Source organism: Poromitra crassiceps, assembly GCF_964638095.1.
Source record: "Poromitra crassiceps genome assembly, chromosome: 6".
Lineage (NCBI taxonomy): Eukaryota > Metazoa > Chordata > Actinopteri > Beryciformes > Melamphaidae > Poromitra > Poromitra crassiceps.
The window spans coordinates 39851492-39863714 of record NC_139627.1 but is presented as its reverse complement, the minus strand read 5'-3'; the positions used below and the strand labels follow the sequence as shown (position 1 = coordinate 39863714).

The following is a 12223-nucleotide window of genomic DNA, read 5'->3' as shown; positions in this document are numbered from 1 at the left end:
TGAAACAACAACATCAACAATGCTAGCTCGTTGCTACACGCTGAAAACAATTGGATTGGGATTGTACAATAAAGCAGGCCTGCTTGGTACTTTCGGTGGATGGTTGTAAACGTAAACAGAGCCTTTTCACCCCTGTGTGTGTGTGTGTGTGTGTGTGTGTGTGTGTGTGTGTTCCTTCCTTCCATGCAGGTGTTGCTCCCATACCAATAAACGGTGCAAACCCCCATATTCTCTTAGTCAAGTTGCACATGATGTTTATAACAAAGGCCAGATTATTACAAGTCTGTCATCATCAGATCTTTCCTTTTGTCCTGCTTTATGCTGCTTTCACTTCTGTTCTCTGAATCCTGGCCATTTTCCATCCACAATGTACAGTGGAGCACGGCCCCTCCTCCTCCTCTGTACAGTGCAGCACGGCCCCTCCTCCTCTGTACAGTGCAGCACGGCCCCTCCTCCTCTCTGTACAGTGGAGCACGGCCCCTCCTCCTCCTCTGTACAGTGCAGCACGGCCCCTCCTCCTCTCTGTACAGTGCAGCACGGCCCCTCCTCCTCTCTGTACAGTGCAGCACGGCCCCTCCTCCTCCTCTGTACAGTGCAGCACGGCCCCTCCTCCTCTGTACAGTGCAGCACGGCCCCTCCTCCTCTCTGTACAGTGGAGCACGGCCCCTCCTCCTCCTCTGTACAGTGCAGCACGGCCCCTCCTCCTCTCTGTACAGTGCAGCACGGCCCCTCCTCCTCTGTACAGTGCAGCACGGCCCCTCCTCCTCTCTGTACAGTGCAGCATGGCCCCTCCTCCTCTCTGTACAGTGCAGCACGGCCCCTCCTCCTCTGTACAGTGCAGCACGGCCCCTCCTCTCTGTACAGTGCAGCACGGCCCCTCCTCCTCTCTGTACAGTGCAGCATGGCCCCTCCTCCTCTCTGTACAGTGCAGCACGGCCCCTCCTCCTCTCTGTACAGTGCAGCATGGCCCCTCCTCCTCTCTGTACAGTGCAGCACGGCCCCTCCTCCTCTCTGTACAGTGCAGCACGGCCCCTCCTCCTCTCTGTACAGTGCAGCACGGCCCCTCCTCCTCTCTGTACAGTGCAGCATGGCCCCTCCTCCTCTCTGTACAGTGCAGCACGACCCCTCCTCCTCTCTGTACAGTGCAGCACGGCCCCTCCTCCTCTCTGTACAGTGCAGCACTGCCCCTCCTCCTCTCTGTACAGTGCAGCACGGCCCCCCCTCCTCTCTGTACAGTGCAGCACGGCCCCTCCTCCTCTCTGTACAGTGCAGCACGGCCCCTCCTCCTCTGTACAGTGCAGCACGGCCCCTCCTCTCTGTACAGTGCAGCACGGCCCCTCCTCTCTGTACAGTGCAGCACGGCCCCTCCTCCTCTCTGTACAGTGCAGCACGGCCCCTCCTCCTCTCTTTACAGTGCAGCACGGCCCCTCCTCCTCTCTGTACAGTGCAGCACGGCCCCTCCTCCTCTCTGTACAGTGCAGCATGGCCCCTCCTCCTCTCTGTACAGTGCAGCATGGCCCCTCCTCCTCTCTGTACAGTGCAGCACGGCCCCTCCTCCTCTCTGTACAGTGCAGCACGGCCCCTCCTCCTCTCTGTACAGTGCATCACGGCCCCTCCTCTCTGTACAGTGCAGCATGGCCCCTCCTCCTCTCTGTACAGTGCAGCACGGCCCCTCCTCCTCTCTGTACAGTGCAGCACGGCCCCTCCGAGCCTTCCAGAAGCACTTTGGACCAAGTGGACACAAAGCAGTGTGGATCTTAAGAGGGGGGGAGGGAAGCAGAGGGAAGAGAATAGGAACTGTAATGGAGCTGTTAAAGCTTTATGTAATGCTTGAATTCCTGCCCGCCTCTGAGAACCTTCAAGCACACATACACATAGCATTCTCTGCATATGTTATGCATGTACTAGGGATGTTCATCAATTATCGAAAATCGATAATCGATCGTTAAGGATTGGAATCGATCCTGTGGCATTTGGATCGATTTTTTAATTATTAAAAAAAAAAAAAAAAAAAAAAAAAAAATTTTTTTTTTTGGACTAGGTTTGGGTGGAATTCGTTCCTCCTCGCCCCACTCCATTGCACAGCCGACTAACGTGAGGTGGAGCTTCATATAGTCTCTAGTTTTCTGGCTGGGCATGGGCCTTTGTGCCAACAAAACTGTTTTAAACATGAGAAATTCACACCGGCATGCGCCGGGGACAGCAGTGTTGAAGAGGAGACACATTGAAATAAAGAGTTCATTGAGGAGAACACGTTGTCTTTCGTATTTTCTGCCATAGGCATTCATTTTGTTAAAAAAAAAAAAAAAAAAAAAATGAAAATATTGAAAATTTTCTAAGTATTAATAAAATCGATAATCGATAATTGATCGTTAATTCTCACCGATTATCGATTTTGGAAAATTTTCAAAATGAACAACCCTAGCATGTACTGTAGAATGCTATAGACTGTTTCACTGGGATTCTGTTGCCAAACAGTTTGGACCCAAACATAATCCTGCCAGCTATTGTATTAGCAAACACTGCAACAGGAAGTCAACTTTGGTCCATCTTACAATGTTTATGTTGTCAAATTGAAACGGTCTATAGAGACAAATAACGCATTGGTATTGTTCTGCTCACAAACTGTGCACAGTGCACACACACGTTTAGCTCTCAGGGGTGTTTTGTGTGTGTGTGTGTGTGTGTGTGTGCGTGCGTGCGCATGTGTGTTTGGGAAATGACAGTGCAAGGTAGGGTAGAGGGATGTTCGAGTGGTTACTAGTTACTGGTTGGTTATTAGGATTTTAGTGTAGATTTGCCTAACTTGTTACATCACGTGAGGTGAGGTGTGGGAAGACCCTATGATCAAAATAGAAACTCACTAACTGCTACTAACTTTTAGTCTGTTAAATAATAGTGAAATTAAGCTAATTCCCCATTGTGTTGGGGACCCAGTGAAAAGCCCTCAGGGTCACCTGAAGGCCCCCAGACCCACTTTGGGAACCACGAGCCAAATGTGTCAAACGTCAATGTAACGTGTCGTTCATGTCTTGTTTGTTCAGAACCGTGAGCTGCAGATCATGAGGAAGTTGGACCACTGCAACATCGTCCGCCTGCGCTACTTCTTCTACTCCAGCGGAGATAAGGTCAGCTGGTTTCTGTCTGTCTGTCTGTCTGTCTGTCTTAGGGCTGTACAACTAATCATGCACATATACCCCATGTTGCAAAGTATAGATTATGTTAATGTTGAAGCATTTCACTTAAGCTGTGTTCACACCGAGATATTTATCTTTCTCTCTGTCGCTCGATTCAACCCTTTGGAATCGCTCTGTCGCTCTGTTTAAATCGCTGGTCAACAGGCACAAGAATTGACGGACATCTGGGGGCTATAACGTTACCCAATAATGTCATGATATTTGTCCACTACGAGCCACCGTAGTTGTTTACAAGCTAAGCCTATCAGCGTGCTTCTAACGCAAGCTCTATACCGGTAGTACAGACTTCACTTCATGTCAGCTGTCAGCCTGTCAATCAGCTGTCAATGCGGTTTGTTGCCACACAATAAACCAGCGGTTTGTTCCAAGCCAGTGTGATCCTTGACTCGCTCTCACACGGCAGCCAATCAGCGTTGAACAGCGAGCGACTGATGCAGCGTAATTTCGCTCGAGTTGGGATATTTCATCTCGGGCGACGAGCGAATTTTCTCCCTATTGCTCTGTCTCTGTCGCTCGGACGCCCAGCGATTTTTCTCCTGGGCGAATATACGCTCAATCGCTCGTTTGCATTGACTTTGTATGTAAACTCGATGCCAGCGAAAAACTTTAATAGGTCGGTGTGAACGCAGCTTTAGAACACTTGCTGTAGTTGAAAATAGGCAGGATACGATTCCTTAACTGTATTGAAATAAGCTTGTCTCTGATAGATATTGTGATTATGATTAATAACCACAATCTAAAATATTTTGAGATTAAAATTTTTGCCATTATTGTAGTCTGTTGTTTTTCCCCCTTTTGATGTTTTCTATTATAGTCTGCATGTGCCTGTCAGCCCCGTTAGGCCTTTTATACAGTGTTTATCTGACTCCATACCTCAGAAGTCCCCCTGGAGACTCCAAGGCTGGACTATGTCATTCAACTAGCTGACAAATAGTCAGAGGGTCTACTGTATATGTCAAATATAGACGGGCGCAGATGCAGGGGCACACACACACACACACACACACACACACACACACACACACACACACACACACACACACGTGTCGCGAGCGTATCCATGACTCTGCAGTTAGGAATGATCCCACCATAAGGAACGCCGCGTGGGATCGGAGGAGGGGGAATGCTGAAGGCTGGTAGGAGAGGAGCACGGCTGGGAGGCGGGGTGAGGTGGGTGGGGCTCTTTTAGCCTGTCCAGAGGGCGTCGGCTAATTATAGACATGTCTGTCACCCCTCCCCTCCACGCTCAATGCTCCACTCCACCCCCACCCCACACTCGCCTCGCCTGGCCGGCCGCCCTCTCAGAGTCACAGCTGATTCTCGGTATACTGACACACTGAGATTGGTGACTTATCACAGGAACAACCACACACTTTCCCCAACTAGACTTTCGGCGCCAGAGGATTTGTCTTGTTTTGACCAACCCTCTCCTATTTTTCCTCCTGCGCGTTCACCTTTACCCTATACAAACCCCCCCCCACCCCCCCCCCCGCCCGTCTGCCTCCTTCCCTTCCTCTCGGTGACCCCCACCACCACCTCCACCTCATGCCCCATATCCCTTTCCTCACCACCTCCACCCCTCTCTCTCTGTCTCACCCTGGTCTAATTGTAGAGACTGGTATGGTGTGATTGGTATGGGGATTTACTACCCCCCTGGGAGCCCAGAGTGACAGAACAGACAGAGGTGAAGAGAGGAGCTGTGTGTGGAGAGAGAGAGAGATGGAGGGAGAGAAATAAGGAGGAATAGTTACGGAGAGATAGATGGGTGGTGTACAGATGGAAGGACGGATGAAAGAAAGAAAGAGAGAGTGTGTGTGTGTGTGTGTGTGTGAGAGAGAGAGAGAGAGAGAGGGGTGGACAGACGGACAGACAGAGTTTAGGTGAGGTCATGTCAGCTGTGTGTACCGTAGTAGCCGGGCTACCGTAGCTGTTAGCATGCTATGCGTACAGGTAGCCTTATGTAACCGCTGGCCTCTGGAGCGCTCGACGCACACACGCCATGCTACTGCGGTTACTCTGTAACTGCTTGCACAGCGCTGCTCAAACAGAAGGCGAGCGGCCCACACGCAGTGGACAAATAGCTGTTTGACCCTCACTCTGTCAAATATATCTTTGCAAAGGGACCACGTGTACGGGGTTTAAATGACAGAGATGCCAGCCCTCGAAATCTGCAAAGTCTGCGTACGTACACACCGTACACAGACACGCACCTGCTTTGGCTCACTCACTCACTCCATCACTCACACTCACGTGAAGTGACACACATATGTGTCTTGAAGTGTAACTAACTAACTAGCGCCTGGCTGTGGCTGGACAGGGGCAGGCGCACCTCTGGGTGCGGGTAATGAGCTGGGTGCCGTGTGTTGTCACCTGCGCTGCCAGAAGCTTCGCCAAGGGACTGAGTCAGAGAGAGGGAATACGAGTCTGTGACACAGCATGGTGCCCAGTGCCAATGCCTTACATGTCTCTGACAGCATGTTGTGGCCGCTGCATGTATTTATAGACTTATACATGTCTCTGACAGCATGTTGTGGCCCCTGCATGTATTTATAGACTTATACATGTCTCTTTCAGCATGTTGTGGCCCCTGCATGTATTTATAGACTCATACATGTCTCTTTCAGCATGTTGTGGCCCCTGCATGTATTTATAGACTCATACATGTCTCTTTCAGCATGTTGTGGCCCCTGCATGTATTTATAGACTCATACATGTCTCTTTCAGCATGTTGTGGCCCCTGCATGTATTTATAGACTTATACATGTCTCTTTCAGCATGTTGTGGCCCCTGCATGTATTTATAGACTTATACATGTCTCTTTCAGCATGTTGTGGCCCCTGCATGTATTTATAGACTTATACATGTCTCTTTCAGCATGTTGTGGCCCCTGCATGTATTTATAGACTTATACATGTCTCTTTCAGCATGTTGTGGCCCCTGCATGTATTTATAGACTTATACATGTCTCTTTCAGCATGTTGTGGCCCCTGCATGTATTTATAGACTTATACATGTCTCTTTCAGCATGTTGTGGCCCCTGCATGTATTTATAGGCCCAATCCCAATTCCTATCTTAACCCTCAATCTTAACCCTCAGTCTCAAAAATGCGCACTCCCGCGAAGTGCTAGTGCTGTCCCGATTCTCACTTTGTTAAGTTAAGGGTCGAGTTTGAGGGCTCTACGGCCCTCAGTTTTGAGATTTTCCACGACCACACTTGGCGGTGAGTGCGATCCCAGAATCCCTTGCGTGTCATCAGCTAGATCCATTCAGATGGAAGATGGCGGCGAAAGGAGGAAAAAAGTAGCCCTACAAAGTTAAGTATTTCCTTGTTAATAGAGATGTAAAAATTACGATAACCATTGTATTAGCTTAGTTTAATGTCATTTTATGGATTTCCGTTTTGGAATCCTAACAACAATTGTTGTTGCTAACGAGTGGGGGCTAGAATGACCGTGCTTTCCGACGTGAGGGCTGGCTTGACTGCAGTGTTTAACTGCAGTCAAGCCAGCCCTGACGTCGGAAAGCACGGTCATTCTAGCCCCCACTTGTTTTGTGGTGCGTTGCATTACACGTAGGCTGTATCTTGATAAAAACAACTCAACAACGACATTACCACCGAGAATTATGGCATTTCGTAACAACGTTAACAATGTTATAATATAATAATAATAATATGGCTTGACCAGCACGGCTACTGACTATCGATAGTTAGCAACAACAAATGTGTTAGGCTCCAAAACGGAAATCCATAAAATGACATTTAAGATAATACAATGGTTATCGTAATTTCTACATCTATATTATCAAGGAAATATTTGTAGGGATGCTTTTTTCCTCTTCTTTTGAATTGACAGACTGGATCCGGAGCTTTGGCATATTGCTGCCCCCCACAGTCTGAAGACGTATCTGCCTTTAAGGGCTGTCCCATTTTAAAGTCACAAGATAGCCCTTAACACTTAGTTTTGAGGGCTACTAAGATTGAGGGTTGAGTTTGAGGGTTAAGATTGAGGGTTAAGAAAAGAATTGGGATTGGGCCATAGACTTATACATGTCTCGTTCAGCATGTTGTGGCCCCTGCATGTATTTATAGACTTATACATGTCTCGTTCAGCATGTTGTGGCCCCTGCATGTATTTATAGACTCATACATGTCTCTTTCAGCATGTTGTGGCCCCTGCATGTATTTATAGACTCATACATGTCTCTTTCAGCATGTTGTGGCCCCTGCATGTATTTATAGACTTATACATGTCTCTTTCAGCATGTTGTGGCCCCTGCATGTATTTATAGACTTATACATGTCTCTGACAGCATGTTGTGGCCCCTGCATGTATTTATAGACTTATACATGTCTCTGACAGCATGTTGTGGCCCCTGCATGTATTTATAGACTTATACATGTCTCTGACAGCATGTTGTGGCCCCTGCATGTATTTATAGACTTATACATGTCTCTGACAGCATGTTGTGGCCCCTGCATGTATTTATAGACTTGTACATGTCTCTGACAGCATGTTGTGGCCCCTGCATGTATTTATAGACTCATACATGTCTCTTTCAGCATGTTGTGGCCCCTGCATGTATTTATAGACTTATACATGTCTCTGACAGCATGTTGTGGCCCCTGCATGTATTTATAGACTTATACATGTCTCTGACAGCATGTTGTGGCCCCTGCATGTATTTATAGACTTATACATGTCTCTGACAGCATGTTGTGGCCCCTGCATGTATTTATAGACTTATACATGTCTCTGACAGCATGTTGTGGCCCCTGCATGTATTTATAGACTTGTACATGTCTCTGACAGCATGTTGTGGCCCCTGCATGTATTTATAGACTCATACATGTCTCTTTCAGCATGTTGTGGCCCCTGCATGTATTTATAGACTTATACATGTCTCTTTCAGCATGTTGTGGCCCCTGCATGTATTTATAGACTTATACATGTCTCTTTCAGCATGTTGTGGCCCCTGCATGTATTTATAGACTTATACATGTCTCTGACAGCATGTTGTGGCCCCTGCATGTATTTATAGACTTGTACATGTCTCTGACAGCATGTTGTGGCCCCTGCATGTATTTATAGACTCATACATGTCTCTTTCAGCATGTTGTGGCCCCTGCATGTATTTATAGACTTATACATGTCTCTTTCAGCATGTTGTGGCCCCTGCATGTATTTATCAGGGTATCCGCGGGGTCTTGAAAAGTCTTGAAAGTTGGGAATTCAATTTAGGGAAAATCAAGACCCTTGAAAAGTATTGAAAAGTCTTAAGTGGATTTCAAATTCAAGACCCTTTAAATGTGTTATTTTTTCGATGTGAATAGAAACATTTTCATGACGTTCATTTACGCTGAGTTAAAAATAATTTGCGTGCTTTTAAAATAAATAATGTAACGTTACATGCATGTGTGTCCGTGTGGGTGTGTCGTGGTCGTCCCCCCCCCCCCCTCCTCTCCTTCACTCATTCAGTGCTTGCTTCAACACAACATAATATGGAGTTATTTTGCTTACGTTACGTTACGTTGCTGACAGGGATGGACACTACATAGCCCGTCTGTAAACAATGTTTAAAAGTGCGGAGGCGAACTGGTGAAGGGAGCTGACCAAACGCCGACAAACATCGCGACTTCAAAGAGCAACAGGTAGCAAATGTGATCGATAACATAATTACACTCCCTCAAATAAGTCGTCAAACGATTTTTATTTTGTGACGGCAAACATTTTTCACCGTCAGTTTGACGAGGACGTGCTCAGTACGAGCGACCCTCTGCCAAGTAACGTTATTGAGTCATGACGCTGTTTATTTAATAGGGTGATCTGGTTGTAAAAATAAAACATTTATATCAGAAAGACATTGAAAGCAGTGATTGATAATCAATGAAATCTAAACTTTTTCTGCAAATTGCATCATTGGGTGGTTGATTCTGGCACTCAATATTACGGGTGGGCAATATATCCGATTTTATATCAATATTGTGATATGAGACTGTATATGGCAAGGGTGTCCAAACCTTTTTGAATGGGGGCCAGATTTGATCATGTGAAAATACCTGGGGGTAGCTCTCAGTGCACCAGATTGATCCTCAGGGAAACACTGTTGTGTGCATGTGTGAGTGAGCGAGCGAGCATGTTATTGTTATAAATATACTTTATACATGTATATATTTTTAAGTTTAAATAAACCTTGCCTTTGGGTTAGTCACTCAATTTATTCTCTTGAGCTTGATTCCTTCCCGGCCTATCTGAATTCTGTTGTATTGATACAGTGCATACAAGTTATGGCAAACTAACATCGTTTAGTTTTGCAATCTCAAACTCAAAATGTATAGTAAGTGTTAGTTAAAGGTGTGTCACTGATGTAATCGGTCACAGCTCGAAGTGGCGATGGGGTCTTGACATTTATTGGAAGGGTTTTGAAAAAGTCTTGAATTTAACCTCAGGATTGCTGCATATACCCTGATTTATAGACTTATACATGTCTCTTTCAGCATGTTGTGGCCCCTGCATGTATTTATAGACTTATTCCTAGATGTTTGTGTCGTCAAGATATTTCTTTGCACGTTCTCGCTGTAGTTCTTCCCTGCTTTCACAAAAGCACACACACAGACTGGTGTGCAAATTCCCCTGATTATCTGAAGTCATGTATGCATTATGTAAAATGCTGCTGACTTATGTAATGTGCAGATTGGGAGTGCCCTGAGGGGCAGAAGGTTAACCAGGAAGTACACACGTGTCGCACACTCACTCTCACACTCCTATCCGTTACACCTGCACAAATCCAGATGCACAGAGTACATGCATACACATTCCGCCAAGTCCCAGCTCAATATGGTTCGACATGCAGGCGTCGCCAATCTGGTCATTATTATCGTTAGATAGTCGAGGCCAGTCACTCAAGGTGCAGGTGCCAGGCGGCTTTCTCAGCCAATTAGGCAGTAACCAATCAGCTCCCTGCCTGGCTAACCATCTGGGAGCGAGCCGAGGAAGTGGCTTCGTAGTGAGGCAGGAAGTGAGTCATCCCTGTTGCTAGGCTAAATATAGCCTCGGAGGTGCTAGCACAAGAGGTGGAGGAGGCTCTCCGCTCACATCCCAATCTTATCAATGAGACACGTGCTGAAGACGCCGGGGGGTCAGGGGTCAAGTGACAGAAGGAGGGGGGGGGAGTGATGCCAAAGAGAGAGAGAGAGAGAGGTGTCAGAGGTCCATGTGAGCTGTTAAATGCTTCTTGGCATACTGGTGTGTGTGTGTGTGTGTGTGTGTGTACTGGTGTGTGCATGTTGCTGTGTGTGTGTGTGTGTACTGGTGTGTGCATGTTGCTGTGTGTGTGTACTGGTGTGTGCATGTTGCTGTGTGTGTGTACTGGTGTGTGCATGTTGCTGTGTGTGTGTGTGTGTGTACTGGTGTGTGCATGTTGCTGTGTGTGTACTGGTGTGTGCGTGTTGCTGTGTGTACTGGTGTGTGCATGTTGCTGTGTGTACTGGTGTGTGCGTCTTGCTGTGCATGTACTGGTGTGTGCGTGTTGCTGTGTGTACTGGTGTGTGCATGTTGCTGTGTGTACTGGTGTGTGCATGTTGCTGTGTGTGTACTGGTGTGTGCGTGTTGCTGTGTGTGTACTGATGTGTGCGTGTTGCTGTGTGTGTACTGGTGTGTGCGTGTTGCTGTGTGTGTACTGATGTGTGCGTGTTGCTGTGTGTGTACTGATGTGTGCGTGTTGCTGTGTGTGTGTACTGATGTGCATTGTATTATGATCCAAATAAACAACTGCATGTACTTCCATTCTATTTTATTCGATTATTATTATTATTATTAATATATATATATATATATATATATTTATTTATTTATTTATTTTTATAATCGATTTTTGACATTTGTGAATCGATGCAAAATCGTGCACGTCCGCATCGCATCTTATAATCGATTATTTTTGACACCCCTAGTGTTGCTGTGTGTGTACTGGTGTGTGCGTGTTGCTGTGTGCAGTACTGGTTGGTGTGTGTTGCTGTGTGCGTTTCTATTCATCTGTGCACGAGAGGGAGAGAGCAGTCAGGACAAAGCAGGCCATTGAGCTGACACAAGTGTACCACGCAGTCTGCCTGGGAGCTCTTTATGAGCTATACAGGCCTGCAGGGAGACAGCTCTGTCTGCATGCTGGCCAGCCTGTGCTTACATTGCTAACAGATGGAGGAGAGCAGGCAAAAGGATATGGAGACTCATCACCCAGGAAGACTAGCTGTCATCTAGGCGTCAGATAATGAGGATCCTTTTCATAAACAAATAAACAAATCACTCTGTGTGTGTGTGTGTGTGTGTGTGTGTGTGTGTGTGTGTGTGTGTGTGTGTGTGTGTGTGTGTGTGTGTGTGTTTCGGGGTCGGGTTTCCATCCACCTGTTTTTATGTGAAATTTCAATTTGCGCATAAGAAAACTGAGTGGAAACGCTGCAAAATTCGCAAACAAAAAGCCTCCAAATATCGGGAGGAGGTGGAAAAGTCGGGTGTATCGATAAAAGGAAAAATGCGATAAGTGCAGTGGAAACAGATGAAGAGATATTCCGTTGTCTCTCCATTCAAAAACCACACAGTTTGCCTTGATCACTGCAAAACATGACATGTCGTGTAGTAGAGATGCGCGGGCCGCGGATCATAAAAATAAACATTCTAATTAATAGCGGATGGGTTGCGGGCGGGTGAAATGATGTATCATTTATTGAGGAAAAGTAATATTAATTACATTCTCTAGTGAACGTATTTTAAGCTTCATTTTTGGTCAGGCACCTTATTGGCCGACTATGTTGGGATCAAGCAGGACCCCAAAGGACCAAGGCAGCAAGCCAAGCGCAAACGTCAATGGGGTGCCTCACATTCTCGGTGATTCTTGGTCCATATAAGGTAAATTTTGTCATCAGAATGTGAAACAGGGGTTTCCGCTAATGGACAGATAAGCCATGTTTGTATTTTCCAATGCGATGAGGCCAATCCAGTCTTGATCTAAAGATAAAGCTATCCAGTAGTAGCAT

The 12223-nt window shown here is 46.6% G+C and overlaps 1 protein-coding gene across 2 annotated transcripts in view; it reads left to right on the top strand.

The window, feature by feature from the left end:
• The window catches only part of gsk3ba (glycogen synthase kinase 3 beta-a), a 55542-nt gene that overhangs the window by 27523 nt on the left and 15796 nt on the right, over positions 1-12223 (top strand). For both annotated transcript variants that reach the window (XM_083639492.1, XM_083639493.1), the window contains exon 3: positions 3045-3128. In XM_083639492.1, coding sequence (XP_083495618.1) covers positions 3045-3128 — 84 coding nt within the window. The remainder of the gene's footprint in view (positions 1-3044; positions 3129-12223) is intronic.